Source organism: Dunckerocampus dactyliophorus, chromosome 3 (assembly GCF_027744805.1).
Source record: "Dunckerocampus dactyliophorus isolate RoL2022-P2 chromosome 3, RoL_Ddac_1.1, whole genome shotgun sequence".
Lineage (NCBI taxonomy): Eukaryota > Metazoa > Chordata > Actinopteri > Syngnathiformes > Syngnathidae > Dunckerocampus > Dunckerocampus dactyliophorus.
Window position 1 is genome coordinate 9,226,418 of NC_072821.1, and position 17,288 is coordinate 9,243,705.

At 41.9% G+C, this 17,288-nt stretch overlaps 3 protein-coding genes across 4 annotated transcripts; 2 read left to right on the forward strand and 1 right to left on the reverse strand.

Annotated features, from left to right (window-relative positions):
- The first annotated feature begins 1,418 nt into the window (after nt 1-1,418).
- LOC129178845 (actin, alpha skeletal muscle A) lies at nt 1,419-6,094 on the forward strand. Its single transcript, XM_054771454.1, has 7 exons — nt 1,419-1,575; nt 2,432-2,568; nt 3,194-3,518; nt 3,691-3,852; nt 4,535-4,726; nt 4,812-4,993; nt 5,587-6,094. The coding sequence occupies exons 2-7, from the start codon at nt 2,440-2,442 to the stop codon at nt 5,728-5,730; spliced, it is 1,134 nt and encodes a 377-aa protein (XP_054627429.1). The 5' UTR covers nt 1,419-1,575; nt 2,432-2,439; the 3' UTR covers nt 5,731-6,094.
- Nucleotides 6,095-6,813: 719 nt separating this feature from the next.
- On the forward strand, nt 6,814-12,326 carry ccsapb (centriole, cilia and spindle-associated protein b). Its single transcript, XM_054771630.1, has 5 exons — nt 6,814-6,877; nt 7,763-8,059; nt 8,138-8,242; nt 10,275-10,483; nt 10,564-12,326. Exons 2-5 carry the CDS (start codon nt 7,771-7,773, stop codon nt 10,744-10,746), a joined length of 786 nt encoding a protein of 261 aa, XP_054627605.1. The 5' UTR covers nt 6,814-6,877; nt 7,763-7,770; the 3' UTR covers nt 10,747-12,326.
- Nucleotides 12,327-12,404: 78 nt separating this feature from the next.
- Nucleotides 12,405-17,288, reverse strand: rab4a (RAB4a, member RAS oncogene family). Of its 2 annotated transcripts, XR_008569866.1 has the most exons (9): nt 17,141-17,288; nt 16,552-16,632; nt 16,229-16,343; nt 16,099-16,161; nt 15,868-16,022; nt 15,668-15,763; nt 13,634-13,760; nt 13,354-13,507; nt 12,405-13,285 (listed from the first exon to the last, which is right to left on the reverse strand). XR_008569866.1 is itself a non-coding variant. In XM_054771631.1 (8 exons), the coding sequence occupies exons 1-7, from the start codon at nt 17,154-17,156 to the stop codon at nt 13,645-13,647; spliced, it is 642 nt and encodes a 213-aa protein (XP_054627606.1). In that variant the 5' UTR covers nt 17,157-17,288; the 3' UTR covers nt 12,405-13,507; nt 13,634-13,644. The 2 variants fall into 2 exon arrangements, 1 of the variants encoding a protein (XP_054627606.1); XM_054771631.1 differs by having other exon boundaries at nt 12,405-13,507.

The following is a 17,288-nucleotide window of genomic DNA, read 5'->3' on the forward strand; positions in this document are numbered from 1 at the left end:
TGGAGTTGGCTGTTTCTTTATCAGTCTATTTATTTTAACTGTCTGTGTAGCTGGCTATTTAGTTGTCTAGCCACTCATCTAGCTTTACACTTAACCATCTTGCAATATATTTACATTCAACAAAAATACTAACGTAACACTTTTGCTCCCGTCTTTCATGAGCTGGTGTGGTTACAACACTTGCGGCATCCGTGGTATTGTGCTGTGTAATAAACCTGCACATTTTGGAGTGGCCTTTTGTTGTGGCCAGCCAAAGGCATACCTGTGCAATAATCGTCCTGTCCAATCAGCATCTCGATATGCCACACACCTGCAAGCTGGGTGAATTATCTCGGCAAAGGGGAAGTTCTCACGTGATTTGAGAGAAATAGGCCTTTTGTGTACATAGAAAAAGTTTTATATCTTCGGGTTCAGGTCATGAAAGCTGCTATTTTTGTTGAGTGTATTAATCTGTTGTTATACCATTATTATTTATTGTCCTATTTTTCTTCTATAATTTGCCCTCCCTCCAAGTCTGTCCAAGAGTTTATTTTAACCTCCTTGGCTGCTCCTCTTTCACTTCTTGCGGCCCCTCATGCCGACGGCGGTCACACCTGCTAACACACACACACACACACACACACACATACACATGTGCACTGCATGTACACACTGTATTGCGTTTCCACCCTTCCTTTATGCTTACACACACACTTGGGCGAGTTATAATTAATCCAAGTGCTCCGGTGTTGCAGACGGATAAACTTCCCATCTGTATTTACTCAATTAGGCTTGGATAGATTTGATGTTGTCTCTGACCATTTGCAGGGCCATATATCATTAGTGTATTTATATATCACTGATGCACTGTAGTAATGCTACCATGTTGTATATAACAGCACTTACTGCAATTCAGTGTAGCATTCTGCACTAAAATACATTCAGCTACTCACAACATGCACAATAGAGGAGCAATAGCTCTTTTGCATTGACACAGTGCACCTTCAACTGTAAAACCCATCATTTTGCAGTAAAAATAATGCATTGTAGATGTCCTGCTATGATATTTCACTAATTGCGTTGACCCTATGATCGACCTTTTAGCCCCTGTGATGATGGCAGCATTTTTCCATTTTAAGGCTGGATGAGGCCTATACTTGCAGCAACCTAGCTTGGTAGCAACTGGCATCCCCCACGCTCTCCCTGGAAACCACACCCCACCAACCAACCACCCACCCTCAGGGGCCTGTGTGCTCCTTATACGGCCCTAAGGAGTGCCCGCCAGCTTCTACGGGAGGTCAAAGAGACAGTTCCATATATGGTGGGGGGGGGGCTCTTTGTAGTCCGGGACGCGTGCTGTCACTCATGACCCCCCTCCATCTGAAAGTTGATGGATGGCTGTGACAGACTCTGCACCCCCCCAGTCCTCAAGCCCTGGCAGCATCCTAATATGGCAGAGGGCCGGTGTGGGCACCTTTTGTGAATGGTGGAAGGGTGTGTATATAAGCAGGGCCTGGCAGCAGAGAGGACTGTAGCTGGTTCAGCAGCAGCACTGGTTGGGTCATTCTCTCTCCGAGCCGCAGACACTCTCCTAAGGTAAGACGAACACGCCGGGACTCCTGAAGGGGCTGGGGGACCATCCTGACACATCCAGGCAGGGAGGGGGGACAAGTTGGGTTAGAACTAGCATGGAGAAGCCACTCTGGACTAATCAGTAGGGAAAGGGAAGTAGAAATGTCATGTTTATGTCTTGTTTAATGTAAAATACTACCTCTACTTATTATAATAATACTAATAATAATAATAGTAAAATTGAAAGCTACTGTATCGTGAAAATTATGAAATTGTTACATTGCATTTCCTAAATTATAGGACTGATAAATGAAACAGTCATTATTTTTATGGCAACTTATTCTCATAGTGTTTTTTGTTAAAACCAGCCCCAAAAAGAATATGTTAATGCTGTTTTATATTTTGTGTGTGTGTGTGTGTGAGTGTTACTCTGACAAAGTCATGCTTTTTTTAGCTAGCTAGCAAGCTAATGAAAAATGTGATTAGCCAATAGTCAACTAGCCTAAATAATTACAGTATGTAATTTTAATTGATAAATTGCACTTTTATTCTTGTATTTGTGCTTGCATTGTGAGTGTAGTTATTATATTATTATTATTAAGTGAGTCTATATTGTATTTCACTTGGTCCATGTCAGTTTTCTTGTAGTTATACAATACCAGTCACAAGTTTACAGACACCTTCTCATTCCATCACATGAGGAAGTGTGTCCAAACTTTTGACTGGTCTGTCATGAGGAGCCACGTGACGTTTGTGACTTTCACTGTAGTTCTGGAGATATTAAGACAAACAAAACAGATGTATTGCGATATATATTGTGCGTTATTACCCTCATACATGTATTGATTTTAGTCTTAAAATTGACCCTTTTTGCCCATAGAAGCCAACATGTGTGACGACGATGAGACTACCGCCCTTGTGTGCGACAACGGCTCCGGCCTGGTGAAGGCTGGCTTCGCCGGAGACGATGCCCCCAGGGCTGTGTTCCCCTCCATCGTTGGCCGCCCCCGTCACCAGGTAAGCACTGAGCAAAATTACAATTACGTGTATCAACACACACTAATATTAGGAAGAGCTAAAATTTATTTTTTATAATTAAAATACAAAAGCATAGTAGTAAAAGTGTATTATGTGATTTGGAGTGTGTTGATTATAACGACAATCTATCAGAGGCGATCTGATAGGGCAGTGATAAATCACGTGATTTACCCCAGCCAATCAGAAGAGAGAAGTAAAAAAAATGAGCCTACTGCTAAATCGCAATATGACGCTAATCATTTCAAAATGTTTCTAAATCAAAAGTATTGTAACGAACAACAATATTTTTTAAGGATTTAATGATTGATTAATAATTTCTAAGAGTGTTACTCTAAACTGTAAAGTGAGGACAGCAGGGTATAAATCATGTTATCCTGGAAGTGTGGAATTTGCCTCCTTGAGATAAAATTAGTCCCAGATGAAGTGACGCTCGCACACTTACTGTGACCTGCGTTGTTATTTAGCACATTTGCGCAATGATCACCATTCGCTGCACTGTGAAGACGTCATTCTATTAAGAGCAAGGTCACTTTCTGCTGTCATGTTCCCAGATTTATGTTTTCATGACTTAAAAAAAGTCTTATTCTCCCTCCCCGTCCCTCAGGGTGTCATGGTCGGTATGGGTCAGAAGGACTCCTACGTCGGCGACGAGGCCCAGAGCAAGAGAGGTATCCTCACCCTGAAGTACCCCATTGAGCACGGTATCATCACCAACTGGGACGACATGGAGAAGATCTGGCACCACACCTTCTACAATGAGCTGAGAGTGGCCCCCGAGGAGCACCCCACCCTGCTCACCGAGGCTCCCCTTAACCCCAAGGCCAACAGGGAGAAGATGACCCAGATCATGTTTGAGACCTTCAACGTCCCCGCCATGTATGTGGCCATCCAGGCTGTGCTGTCCCTCTACGCTTCCGGCCGTACCACCGGTGAGGCGATCACTCATGCGCCTTAGCACACCTCCATACATCTAGTGATGAAATACAGTACTTAAATACCGCTCTTTTACGCACCTACTTTACGCACAGCATTTACGCACAGCCAACAGGTCTTTCTTTGTATATTCTTGCTCAACTGCTTGAATTCCCTGCCTCTTTGTAGGTATTGTGCTGGATGCTGGTGATGGTGTCACCCACAACGTCCCAGTCTATGAGGGTTACGCTCTCCCCCACGCCATCATGCGTCTGGACCTGGCTGGTCGCGATCTGACCGACTACCTGATGAAGATCCTGACCGAGCGTGGCTACTCTTTCGTCACCACCGGTAAGCAGCAACAAAAACATCATTACCGGCACTTTATTGTGCAAGGAATCATAGTGATTTAAGATTTAAGGTCGTCTACAGTGGACCCCGAACCTCTCACAATGCTATTTCACAAAAGTGACAATTCAAGTGTAATAAAAAACGTAACTAAATAAAACTATATTACAGTTATAAATCATATAATGATAATGGTGATTTTTTTTTAAGTCCCACAAGCAATAAAGTCATTGCAATGTACGCTCTCACAGCCAATCAGTGACGAACATTATTGATATTAATGGGCGAATATTAAAAGTATATATGATGTATCATGAAAAAAAGTTCTTTTTACGGTATAAAAGTTTAAAAAAAAAAAACTTGTACACTAGTTTAATATGTATCTAAAGTTGGCATTTTCATTTTAAATTGATGTTTAAAAGTATAGAAAGCATTTCAGTGACAACCATGATTGAGACTTTAGTACAGTATCTTATAATATAATAATAATAATAATGTCATATTTATCGTAATGAATTGTGTTTCATGCATTTCAGCACCGTAAATAATGTAAAAATTGGCGTTCCGTACACGTCGCTTAGTCCACTGTTTTCACACTATGCCAGTTACGCACCATTCAGCGTTTGATGGCTTGACTGTTCTGCTGCATATTCTGCAAAAACTCACCAACATGTTCACCCCACAGCCGAGCGTGAGATCGTGCGCGACATCAAGGAGAAGCTGTGCTACGTGGCTCTGGACTTCGAGAACGAGATGGCCACCGCCGCCTCCTCCTCCTCCCTGGAGAAGAGCTACGAGCTGCCCGACGGTCAGGTCATCACCATCGGTAACGAGAGGTTCCGTTGCCCCGAGACCCTCTTCCAGCCATCCTTCATTGGTACGTCTCTGCAGCAGAGATGAAAGAAAGCATCCACCCCTTTTATCAACGATCCTCCTAATACTTCCCCTCCTCACCTGCGCAGGTATGGAGTCTGCTGGTATCCACGAGACCGCCTACAACAGCATCATGAAGTGCGACATTGACATCCGTAAGGACCTGTACGCCAACAATGTGCTGTCCGGTGGTACCACCATGTACCCTGGTATTGCTGACCGTATGCAGAAGGAGATCACTGCCCTGGCCCCCAGCACCATGAAGATCAAGGTATATCATATCACAACAACTGAAAACACCCCACTGCTGCAGCCTATATTTTATATGTTATGTGATGCATTATGAAACATAACAACACACATTTTAATGACGTAGCAACTGGAGATGGCGCCTTCTTACTCGGCAGAATTAGTGGGCCAATGAAAATAAATCGACATTGGCAAACCACGCCCACTAATGGGAAAACGAAGCCACAGAGGTCACACACGTAGCAAATCAATCCAAAACCAACTCTAGTAAGATTATAATGTAAGTTAATTTATAGATATTTCACACGTCAATTGCAGCCCTCTGTTAAGTATAAAAAGTAATTTGGGAAAGGAAAAACAGCGTCATCTGGTGGTGTATGGCATCCCCTCCACGTAAAGTCGTCTTTTTACACATTATTTGGAAAAACAACATAATTCTCGCGCATATCGTATTATGTTGCCGTTTATTTATGTTCAGAATGCATTCTTGTTATATTTTCCTGATACTTGACCTCGTTAGTACGCCACATTTTTTATTGAAAATATTTTGAGTTGGATGATGCTGATGAATGTTGGGTACCGACTTATTACTGATCTCACCCTCTCCCTCTCCAGATCATTGCTCCCCCCGAGAGGAAGTACTCCGTCTGGATCGGTGGCTCCATCCTGGCTTCCCTGTCCACCTTCCAGCAGATGTGGATCTCCAAGCAGGAGTACGACGAGGCAGGCCCCAGCATTGTCCACAGGAAGTGCTTCTAAGTCCTCACCCTTCTACCCCAGCTTCTCCATCATCTCCATCACCAGCTATGCGGAGATCAAGCGAGGACAAGGAGAAGGAAGAAGAGGCTCGACCTCTGCGGCACTGCAACACTCTGCTGTCAATGGACTGCCTGTCTGTGCTGTTCTTAACTATGCCTTGTGTCAACAAATGTGCATATTTTATAGCTGTCTGTTGCCTGTGTTGTACGGAGAAAGGCTGTGAAAAAAACACCTCTGAACCATGCATCCAACCAAAAAAACTTTAATAAAAAAATAACAACAACAACATGTTGCCCAACACATGTGAATGTAAGTGTATATACCTATTAATAATTTATTAAAGTCCATCATTTGGTATTTTTGACCCTGCTTTATTATTTTCTATTAGATGTAATGATTGTCTAATAAAACTGAAAGACACTATAATAAATTGTCCAAGAGGGTCAAACAGGGTTGACACACTGCAAACATATAAATCTGAGGAGGAGCTGACAGGGGTCCATCCATCATAGGCAGGGGGACATACTGTCTCTCCATTTCCTATCAGCCACTGTGGTTGGGTTGCGGGTTCCAGTGAAAGGCAAGTCTGACTTTCCAGGAATGTGCCTAAGCAGCAGCACCAGCAGCAGCATGTCCGTTTTGGACCCTGAGTGCACGACAGACACTCGACACCTCGAGTCCTGTACAAGTGTGCGTGAGCCGACCCCGGCCTTCTTTAGACAAAACTGGAACCTGGGCACAGTCCGACACCTTTGCCAGCCTGCAGGCCTTATAAAGCAGGCTGTGTGCAAGTTGGAGTGTATGAATTCATCAGTGAGTGTCCCTTTTGCATTGTATTAATTAGGTTTCCATTCAATGTAGTTTCAAAACAATGGTTATAGTCACAGACTTTGTAATGAATACACATTTATTAATTGTCATATTAGCATTGCTAAAGCAACAAATACATTTCCTCGACCATCTGCTACAAATCGTTATCACTGCAATGGCTGCATGCATCCTTCATGACTCCTCCGCCACCTGTTGCAGGGTGTTTTTGCTTTTTAAAGGTACACCCCCGGAGTGGGCGGAGCTTAAGAGGCGCATTACACTCCAGCAAAAACATGAACGCCATCTGTTCTCAGCTTCCGTGAAACCCGAGCCGAGTGTAAGTATAACTAAACTGTGCACCGATTTAGAGTCTTACAAGCCGGTTTTTTTACTGTAATGTTCTTTAGGGCTGTCACCAAGTGCAAATCCTCTGACAGCTAGAAGGCCATATTTCGTCGATGTACGTAGCGAAGTGATTATCGACATGGGGGTGTCTATAAATAACAGTAACACGAATTTGAAGTTAATTGCATCTCTGTAGAACAACTGGAGACCATTATTAGCACACTGCTAATGATTTATAGTGTAAAACACCTTTATATTAAAACGAGGCGCTTTCAGATAAGCTAAGTAAAGGACAGTTGTCACAAACCTAACCACGGCACAGGGTTGCAATAATTGATGCCATTGTGTTTTGCACCAGCGCCTTCATGCTAGTGATTTCATTAGCCAATTGCAGCTTTTAATTTGGAAAGGTTTTTATGGCATCCATTTAAATGTCCTCAGCCAATCACAGGAGGGATTGTTTACACCTTTGACGATACTTCCGGTGTTAAGCATTTAACTACTCTTTTTTTGTCCTATATTCCCTTCATTATAATATTTAAAAACCGCCAATGTTGGCACGGCATATGACGTTGATATTAGTTATTCGTGATAAGACATTTGTGTTAATTCTTAGATAGAGGGGGTAGCGAAATTCCGGTCAAAAGCGGAAGTAGGCGTAGTCTGAAGGTCTCTCTGCTCCGCCATTGGTTGAACGCTTCCCAACTGTTTTTGTTTAAATATCAGTGGCGACGCTGAACTGCAGAGATGCGTATTGGAAAATAGGAAGAATTAACGGTCTCTTTTGCATTTTACGAAGCCTTTTTTTTTAAATGCAGCACTCGCCGCAAGCTTGTCACGCGCAAGTAATCATTAGTGGATTGTTTACTTGGTGCAGGGACGAAGATGGTGACCAAAAAGATTCGCTCCGAGTACATGAAGAAATTTAAAGACCCCAAATGGGAGACTTACACAAAGTGTTATGAGGAGCTGCTGAAATACAGGGTGAACCGCAGACTCCTGGAGCAATCACACAAGCCCTGGTTCTGGAATGGCTCTGATACTGACTCAGATTCTGGAGAAGGAAATTCAACTGAGAGAGGCGAAGACCCTGTGGCGGACCAGCTAGAGGAGTGCCAGGGGGCCAGGACAGATGTACCCAGACTGCCCTTGTTGGAGGACGAGCAGGAACATGGTAAGAATCGGACTTCCAAAGCATATACAGGTACGGTTTAATGTCGTTTCCAATCTCCATGTTTCTTTCTGTTGTTAGGCTTCCGTGATGATGGAGTCAGAGAGTCACGTGCACCAGAGGAGCACAGAGGAGCGTGGAGTGGTAACCAACACAAAAATGACACTCAGAGGGAACCACAAGCAGGTATTTGAAGGAGAGCTTGCCCTCACTATCTGCACAATGTAATAAAAACATCTGCCTTTGTAAAGACAACACAGCTCTGTTTTGATTGACAGAGGCGATACTATGTTTATTATTGAGGTTGTAGCGCCACTTTTGCTTTATATGTTAATTTATCAACAAAAGAGGGGCAACATATTAGAAGCTCTGGAAGCAGAATCTCTCACACAGCTCTTGTATTGTGCTGGTGCACCTAATGTTGAGGTTAGTGTATATCATGCTAAAGATATTGTCATGAACTTGATAATGATGTTTAATAAGGATGGGAAGTCGTTACTACGACCCTACAAAGTAGACACAACAGTAATGCTACTCATATAAATTTCCCGCCCACCAACAACAGCCCCGTCCCCCTAAACGGTCAAGTTCATTTGACTTTTTATTCAGTGCCAGTTGAAGTCATGTAAGGTTATCTTTTTTTATGGAACAGGTCTATGCTTTGTCATTTTATTAAACTAAATATTATAGTACAGTATTTACTCAGCAGAATCATTTTCTACATGGTTGCTTTATATGACAAATCTTTTTTCTGTGTTGGTTAGCATGCCATGGGTTTTGACTTTGTGGATTGCTTGGGGTCTTTCTATTGATTTCTATTGTGAAAAGTGGCGCTTATCATATATAACTGGTAGGGTTTGCATTCCAGTCCTTCTGTGGCTCATATACACTATACGTGTGCGTATGTGCACATGTTTGTGTTGGTGTTTGGCAGCCCTCCACAGAATTAGAAGGTGGGAAACACCGAATTATTATATCATAAATGAGTGATTAAAAAATGTGCAAAATGTATACAAATATTTGTTTTACAATTTGACATAAGATTGCATGTCCACAATAATTCATACTCATGGAAAAAATGATTACACCGCCCTTGTTTTTTCGGTTTGTTGTTCATTTTAATGCCTGATACAACTAAAGGTACCTTTTTGTTTGGGCAAATATAACAATGACAACAAAAGTAGCTCATAAGAGTTACATTTTTTTGGCAGTGCAATGCTATAGCTATTCATGTAAGAACTTAATTGATTTAGGTTATCAAGAAAACCATGGAAGTTGCTAGTAACCAGCTCTTAAATTAAACTCTTATGAGCTTTATTTGTTATCATCATTATGTTTGTCCAAACAGATGTACCTTCAGTTGTACGAGGCATTCAAATGGATCAATAAACTGAAGAAACAAGGCTGGTCTAATCATTTTTTCCCATGATTGTACTGTACGTGCATAGTTGATTATAATGCTCACAGTGTAGAATGTAACACAACCGGGATCTCCCCCACTAACCAAAAAACTGAATTTTCTGGAACTTTCTGCTCAGACTTCCAGACTTTTTAGTCTCCCAGGGAGTAAAAATCAATTCATTTTGCCTTGTAACTAAGATTCAAGAGTCTTTATTGTCAATTCACCATGTATCTAAGACACACAGAGCATCGAAATTACGTTTTTCTTCTCTCCAGGATGTGATTACAATAAAGAGCGTAAAATGTATTTTTCTTTATTTTTGTGAAGCTGCTTCACCCACCAGGGACAGGCCAGCCTCACTGCTGCTGTAGGTTATGCTAGAAGTTAGCAGATCCTTTTATAATGGTGCAACAAAAAATAGCATTTCCTCAAAATTGTACAATACGATCAGGTGTAGGAAAGTTAGCTTAGCAAGTTGGGGAAAATGAATTTATTTTTCTCAAACTGCTGCTCCTTGGAGGGGCAGGCCCACCTCACATTTTGAAAACTGCTACTCTAGATGATGCTAGAAGTTAGCAGATCCTTTTAGAATGGTGCAAAAAATAGCATTTCCTCAAAATTGTCCAATAAGATCAGGTATATGAATTGAAAATTCAAGAAAAAAAACCCCAATAAAAATGGTAAATATCTCTTAACTTAATCTCTATGACTCTGTAATCACTTTCATTTAAAATGTGGCCAGAATATGAATATTTTTGTGCTCTACTGTACTTTTAATCCTCTGCTTCGATGTCCGGTTGTCGTACTTTCTGACAGAAAAAGACCCCACAGTCCCACAGCTGCAGCTGATTAAACCAAGGAGGCTTTCCAAGTTGTCACGTCTCCAGCGGGCGCAGCAGACCACGCGTCAGCCTCCTAACGAGGACAGTAAACATCCCTTCGCCCTGTATGCTTCTGGTGAAAAGGATGCTGACATTGCAGGCAGAAAGACGCACAATGTCCTCCCTGTTGCTTCCACCAATGAGGTAATGATCCCCTCCCCCCCGCCCTTGTAATATGTTTGACACCTATACAACAGATCCTAACGCTGGATGTTTTTTTGCAGATTCATGCATCTGCTCTTAGGGCCAAGATCAGGAGGGAAGCGGAGCGACAGGTCCACACCGAAAGAAGCGAGCGCCGCAGAAACAGGTCGGCGGATATGCTCAAAGCCAGAAAGACTGTTCAGCCTGAGTTTAACCCATGGCTCACCGAGTACATGCGCTGCTTCTCTGCTCGCGCCCGATGAAACCCACTCTCAGATAACAACACGAAGCCAATATTTGTGGCTGTTATTCAGCTCACAAACAGTGAAAGTTACTCTGTGGCTCTTTTAACATGAACAATAGTGGCAATCGCCATATAATCATTATGGGTACCAATAGATATTTAGGAACGATGAAGCCATACTTGGGGCCGCTCGGTGGCCGAGTGGTTAGCATGTTGCCCCACACAGTCAGGAGATGTGGAAGACCTGTGTTGGAGTCTCTGTGTGGAGTTTGCATGTTCTCCCTGTGCGTTCGTGGGTTTTCCCCGGGTACTCCCCTTTCCTCCCACATTCCAAAAACATGCATGTTGGGTTCATTGGCTCTAGCCAAAGTCAGCTGGGATAGGCTCCGGCATACCCCCGCAACCCAAGTGAGGATAAGCAGCATAGAAAATGGATGGATTGGGATGGAAGCCATACTTGAGTCAGGTCCTTTTTAAAAGACACACAGTCTAAAAGGTGGGACTATTTTTCCAAAATAAAACTGCATGACAATGTCATCTGGAAAGCCACTTTGCTCAGAATGTTCGTGTCACAGAAAACACTCAGACACATCAGACTTTTGTTTGTGTTGGACATATAGAAATATGTCGTAGTAGTACATGAACTGGTAATGTTTTGCATTGGCTGTTCACTAGTTGTGCTAATGTGCTTGTACACTAACCAGCCTGAAAGCTGAATGTGTGGTGTCATACATGCAGCTCATTCACTTACGTAGTCATTAGAATTGTCATAAAAAACTGGCTCAGGAAACCAATTTTCTGGAGCGTATTTTGTGGCACGTTTACTCTTCAACCGTAGGAACTAAAAGCCAATTCATTTAGCCTTTAAACATAACATGAAGTTAGCTTATTAGGTTTGAGAAGCGTTTATTTTTCTCAAGCCGCTGCACCTTCCCCAAAGTCTTATTGCGCCTCCCGGGGGAGACCTTCCTCACATTTTGAAACCCCTGGCTTAGGAGGTCAAATTAGAGTGAACATACAGACAAAATAGGCTGTTTGGCTCATTTATAACCAAATACTTTTTCTATTTAAGGAGCCAAAAAATGTTGGTGCTTACACTTAACATAGATCATATCAGTCCTTGAGGATGAACTTGTCTGTGCCATGTAAGGACATTTAATAATGATATTAATACCAACATCAAGTCAGTTCAGGCTATAGTTAACTTGTGCTGCACATGAACTTTTTGTTGTTGCACCTATTGAGGTCAGCATTACTTTTTATGACCGAGTTTTATTGTTCAAACTCTACAGTGTAATTCTGTAAAAAAAAAAGATATTTTTTGAACAAATATGTGAAATTTTGTGCAATATGTCTGACAATCTTGAAGGTGAATCTGAGGGGGTATCAACGGGATCTGTCTCTGATTTATTCCACTTTTTCTTGACTTTTTATTAGAGATGTATGAGTTGAAAGGGTTGGTTCTATTTAGCATTTAGAAAACCTTTTTTTCAGCAGTAATCCCACTTTGAATCAAATTGCTGCACAACACATGAAATGTTTCTTTACCTTTCAACCTTTTAATAAATCGTGTTCCCACCTGTCTCTTTGTTTCTATACACTCGGTTGTTTTTTTATTTACAACAAATCAAAATAGCTAAGCTTCATTAAGTTTAAACAACAGACAGAATTTCCAAGTCCATGGTGGATTTCTTACTCTTTTTATTTTAAAAACATATGCCTTTATCATACACAATAACTTAAAAAGTCATGATATTCATAATGAGAGAAAAGTGACACAAAGTATAAATTCAGGACGTCGATGACAAACACAGGACAGCAATATGATATTGGGCAACCACCATCAGATCCAACATTTTTAGAATACAGTCGTCTTAATTTCCAACTTCTCTCTTTGACGTGTGCTTTGCAACGTAAAAACAATACAATGTTAAAATAGCCTCTGCTCATGAAACCTTGAACGTATTATAAGCTAGTGGCTGAATGTTAAAAGAGGAAACAAAATGAACAAACTTAAGCGCAGACAGTTTCACAACATTTTGCTTACGGTTAAAATGCTTTTTCTTTCTTTTTTTTTGTTTTTTGTTTTTTTACCACAAGAGTAATGTAAACAAGCAACACTGAAAAGTGAGGAACGTTGTTGTTAAACATGCTACAGTGTCAGTTATGTTGCGTATGATGAATGCTATAATATACTGAATTTATACACCACTTAGATACAGTAAGTATTGTTTTTCTTACATTAGTCCGTTCATCTACATCTTCCGTGTTCCCTTTACAAAATATACAATTGGCAGCCAACAGTACTGCTCATCTGCACTGCTTATATGTATACACTGTAGCTGGATATGATTGTAATAATGATAATACATGGGACAACGAAGCACATGTGAATATGACGTCTAACTCAATGATATCTCTTCCTATTGGAAATACTTTGATAGTGCATTGGAGCAAACATGCGTCAAACTCTCTATACAGATGCAATGTACAGTGTAGAAGATGATGTAGAAGAAGAGAGGAGATGGGATGTAAACAGCAAGGAGAGGGCATCATGGCTATGGAGTAAATACAGGTGAGCTGGCAAAGTAATGTGGCACAGTAACATTGATGCCATTCCTTTTACCTCAATGGGAAGGAGCTCTGCTAATGGGCGTGGCTGTCTGGGAAGGCTGCTTAGGTTCCTCACATGTGCAGCCATGGCAACAAAGGTTCCATGTGAATGTAAGGGAGGAGTCACCAGAAGAGTTTTAGGTCCCATGTGATGGTTGATGTTGCCACTGTGATGCACACACAGGAGTCAAATTAAACATAAGCATGGCGTGGTAAGACCCAAATATGTCTCTCAGGACCACATTCGCATGAGCATCCTCCATGAACGTATTGTACAACGGTAGAGAAGTTACCTGTGTGCCTACTAGCAGCCACACTCCTGGGCGCCCTGTGGCTGAGCGCGACGAGGGGAACGAAGCTGGCGCAATGCCGCATCGCCGTACTGGATCCCTGATCCCATCCTCTCCGGATCCAACTCCCCTGAAAAAGACAGCGGGTTACTTTTTCGCCATAGGAAGATCACTGAAGAGTCACTGAAAAGTCAATGGAGGGTCATTACAGGGTCACTGTAAGGTCACGGGAGGATAACTACAGGGTCACTGTAAGGTCATTAAAGGGTCATGACAAGGTTACTGTTGGCACGCTATAGTCATTACAGATTTAAGGTTACTGTAGGGTCACTGTAAAATCAATGACAGGTTAGTGCAGTTGGAACGGACGCCAGCCAGTGCGACTGAGCAAGTGCACGTTGGTAAACCTCACTCCCTCTGCCTTAAGAGCCGCGCTGAACATTGGGCTGACAGTCCGGGTTTTTGAACGGTCAGCGCTCTTGTCTCCCATTCCGAAGGTCCTGTATTTGAGGCCCGGTGCGGGCGGTGTGAAGCAGGCGAGTTACACAGTGTCATTGCAGGATCCCTGTAAGGTCATTGAAAGGTCAAAGGCTGGGTCCCTCTGAGGTCACTGGAGCATCAAGACAAGGTCACTAAAGGGCCATTTCAAGGTCACGGCAGACTCACTGTCAATGGAGGGTCATTGCGGGTTTATTGTAAGGCCACTGGATGATTACGTCTCGATGCCTTTAAGATGAAGGATCATTGCTTGGGGAGTCAGATTAAAACGTGATGACATTTCTCCTTCAGAAAAAAACTCTCTCACGATAATAAATTAATTAATCACACAACCAATGAAAATTAACTTGATAGTTTTCCGGCCTCCGTGTGCATGTGTGTCCGTTGTCCTCATCTCTAACCTCCAACAGACGGGAAGAGAGTTCACTCTGTGCATTGGTTCGGTATCTAGGCGCTTCACAGAGCAACAGCGTTCCACAGAACCAAGGCGAACAGAGTGAGACCTATTGTCGGTCATACAGTGGAGGAGTAGAAGGTAGGAGGGAAAAAGATGCTTGTAAAGCCAAATGCCACAGCCCCCGTGTGGGAATATTAATAATGAGCAAGGTGAGTTCATCAACATGACCGAGCCAGTATTGTTGGAAAGTGGTAGCAACATAAAAGGCAACAAAACGAACTTGCCCAACTCACAAACATATCCAAGTCACCCATTTTTTTTTTTAATGGAGGGAAAAAAAGAAGTTTGGTCGGCAAAGTAAAATATGTGTGTTCATAGAAAGTCATCGCAAAAGAAATGCTGCTCTTAAAGTTGAAAAGGCAGCATTTCAAGAAATGCTGCAAAAAAACAGCACAAATTGACTGTGACAAAGGACTGTACATCAATGGCATTTCCACAACTTTACAAAGTGAAAGATGACATATTAAAGGAAATATTGCATTATTATGATATAGTATTAATATATATTATCATAACATTAGTGGTTTATTTGATCTCCAAAAATGTTGACGATAACTTTGTTTAGAGTCCATTTTTAGGACAATAAACATTTCAAAACGCACCTGCGTTGTTTTGTGATGCGGTTAAGTAAAAAAGTTTGTCCAGTCATATTCTGTCATTTCACTTTTCTTCAAATTAATGTTAAAATCTCATCTCGTCCTCAATGACCCAATCTCGTGCATCGTCTCGTCTTACGAGTTGGGTGTCTTGTGACACCTCTTATCATTACAGATTACATTTATTTATAGTATTTTGTATATAAATATTTCTTATAGTCATTATAGGGTCAATGATTCTCCAAGGTCACTGTCACTTAAGGCTCATGACAAAGTCACTGTAGAGTCACTGGAGGGGCCACTGGACAGTCATTACAAGGTCACTGAAGAGTCAGTGGAGGTTCACTTTAAGACTAGCGCAGGGGTACTGTAGAGTCACTGGAGGGTCATTGCAGGGTGACTGCATGACTACTTGTTCAACCAGTTGGGGTCAGACTAAATTTGCAGTCAGCGGTTGCCCTTGGAAACGAGAAAGCGAGTTCCTACCAGATTCTATCTTGTTGAGAATTTTCCGAGCGCATTGGACAAAAGCTTCTTCAACATTCTCGCCCGTCAGAGCGCTGGTCTCCAGGAACATCAGCTCTGATGCACACACAAACAGGTACAAAATGCAGTCAATGCTTTCATGGCAGATGCAACACTATATAATATGCAGAGTCTGCAGATATATAAACGAACCAAGTTACCGTTCTCTTGAGCAAAGCGCGAAGCTTCCAGGAAGGTCACCTCTCTGTCAGCATCCAAATCCTTCTTGTTCCCACACAGTATGATGACGATGTTCTGGCTGGCTAGCATGCGTGCATCACTGAGCCACGTGGTGAGAGCGTTGTAGGTCTCACGACTGCAGCAGAGAGCCATACGTGAACTCAAGAGATGCTAAGGATGTCAATCAAAAATATAACAAATTTCTACTTTACCTAGTGATGTCATACACCAGCAGCGCTCCTGCGGCTCCTCTATAATAACTTCTGGTCACAGACCTTCACACAATGAACATTTATTACATAAACAGTAGGTGTTATGTATTTATCGGAAATATGACCCTACCTGAACCTTTCTTGTCCGGCGGTGTCCCAGATCTGCAGTTTAACAATTTTGTTGACCACACTGATGATTTTTGAGCCGAACTCCACTCCAATGGTGTGGTTGGATTCATCCTTAACTGGGGAAAAAAATATACAGATGCCGTGCCAGTTAAATAGTTGATGAACATTGCAGTCTCATTATTGAAATGAATGTCCAATATTTATGCATGTCATATTTAGGTCAGTAAATTAAGATAATTCATATGTAACATACGTAAATTGTGTCACTCCTGCACATTATCAAAACATTAAACAACGAAACACGTCCACCTGTGAATCACTTACATCTCTTCTCTATAAACTGATGCAGCAAACATGATTTGCCTGTCCCGGCATTCCCGATCACCAGGAATTTAAACAGGAAATCTACGGAAGGGTGACAGAAATTTAAATTTTGATATCATTAAATGACAACAGCTGGTTTACATTCCAAAAAAATACAGTACAATATTCATATACAGTACGAGTATGCGGTAACAGAACAAACACCGATAATGACTGATATCGTGTGCAATACCGACATGACCGTAATGTGCATGTGTAACAATCCACTGATTAACACAAAATAATAGTGTAGGAACTATACAGGAAGTTAACGTGAAAATAACCAGTGTTGTGTAATGATGAAGACAGATACGATCCCCTTAGTTTTCAAACCAACGTACAGTATTATAAAGTATACTTATATGACGCCTTCAAACGCCACTTGTATTGCGATAGTGTCTGTACGATCAACATCCCAGTAGCTAGCTTAGCATGCCAGCTAATTTCAGCAGAATGAGAAAAAGCCCCCTCGATACACCTGCCTTCTTCTCATCTCTGACACTGCGTGACGGTGTTGATTGTGATAACCTCGACAAAAGAAACATCTTACCGTAAGACTCCGACATCGCCACTGTGGCGTTTTGTAGCAGTAATGATAACTAGCAAGAATATGGCTTGACAGATAGATAGCTAGCTTAGTAAAGCAAAATAGTCCTGTTGATGATTTCCGCGGATTGCCACTGATTTTCCCCTCCGAC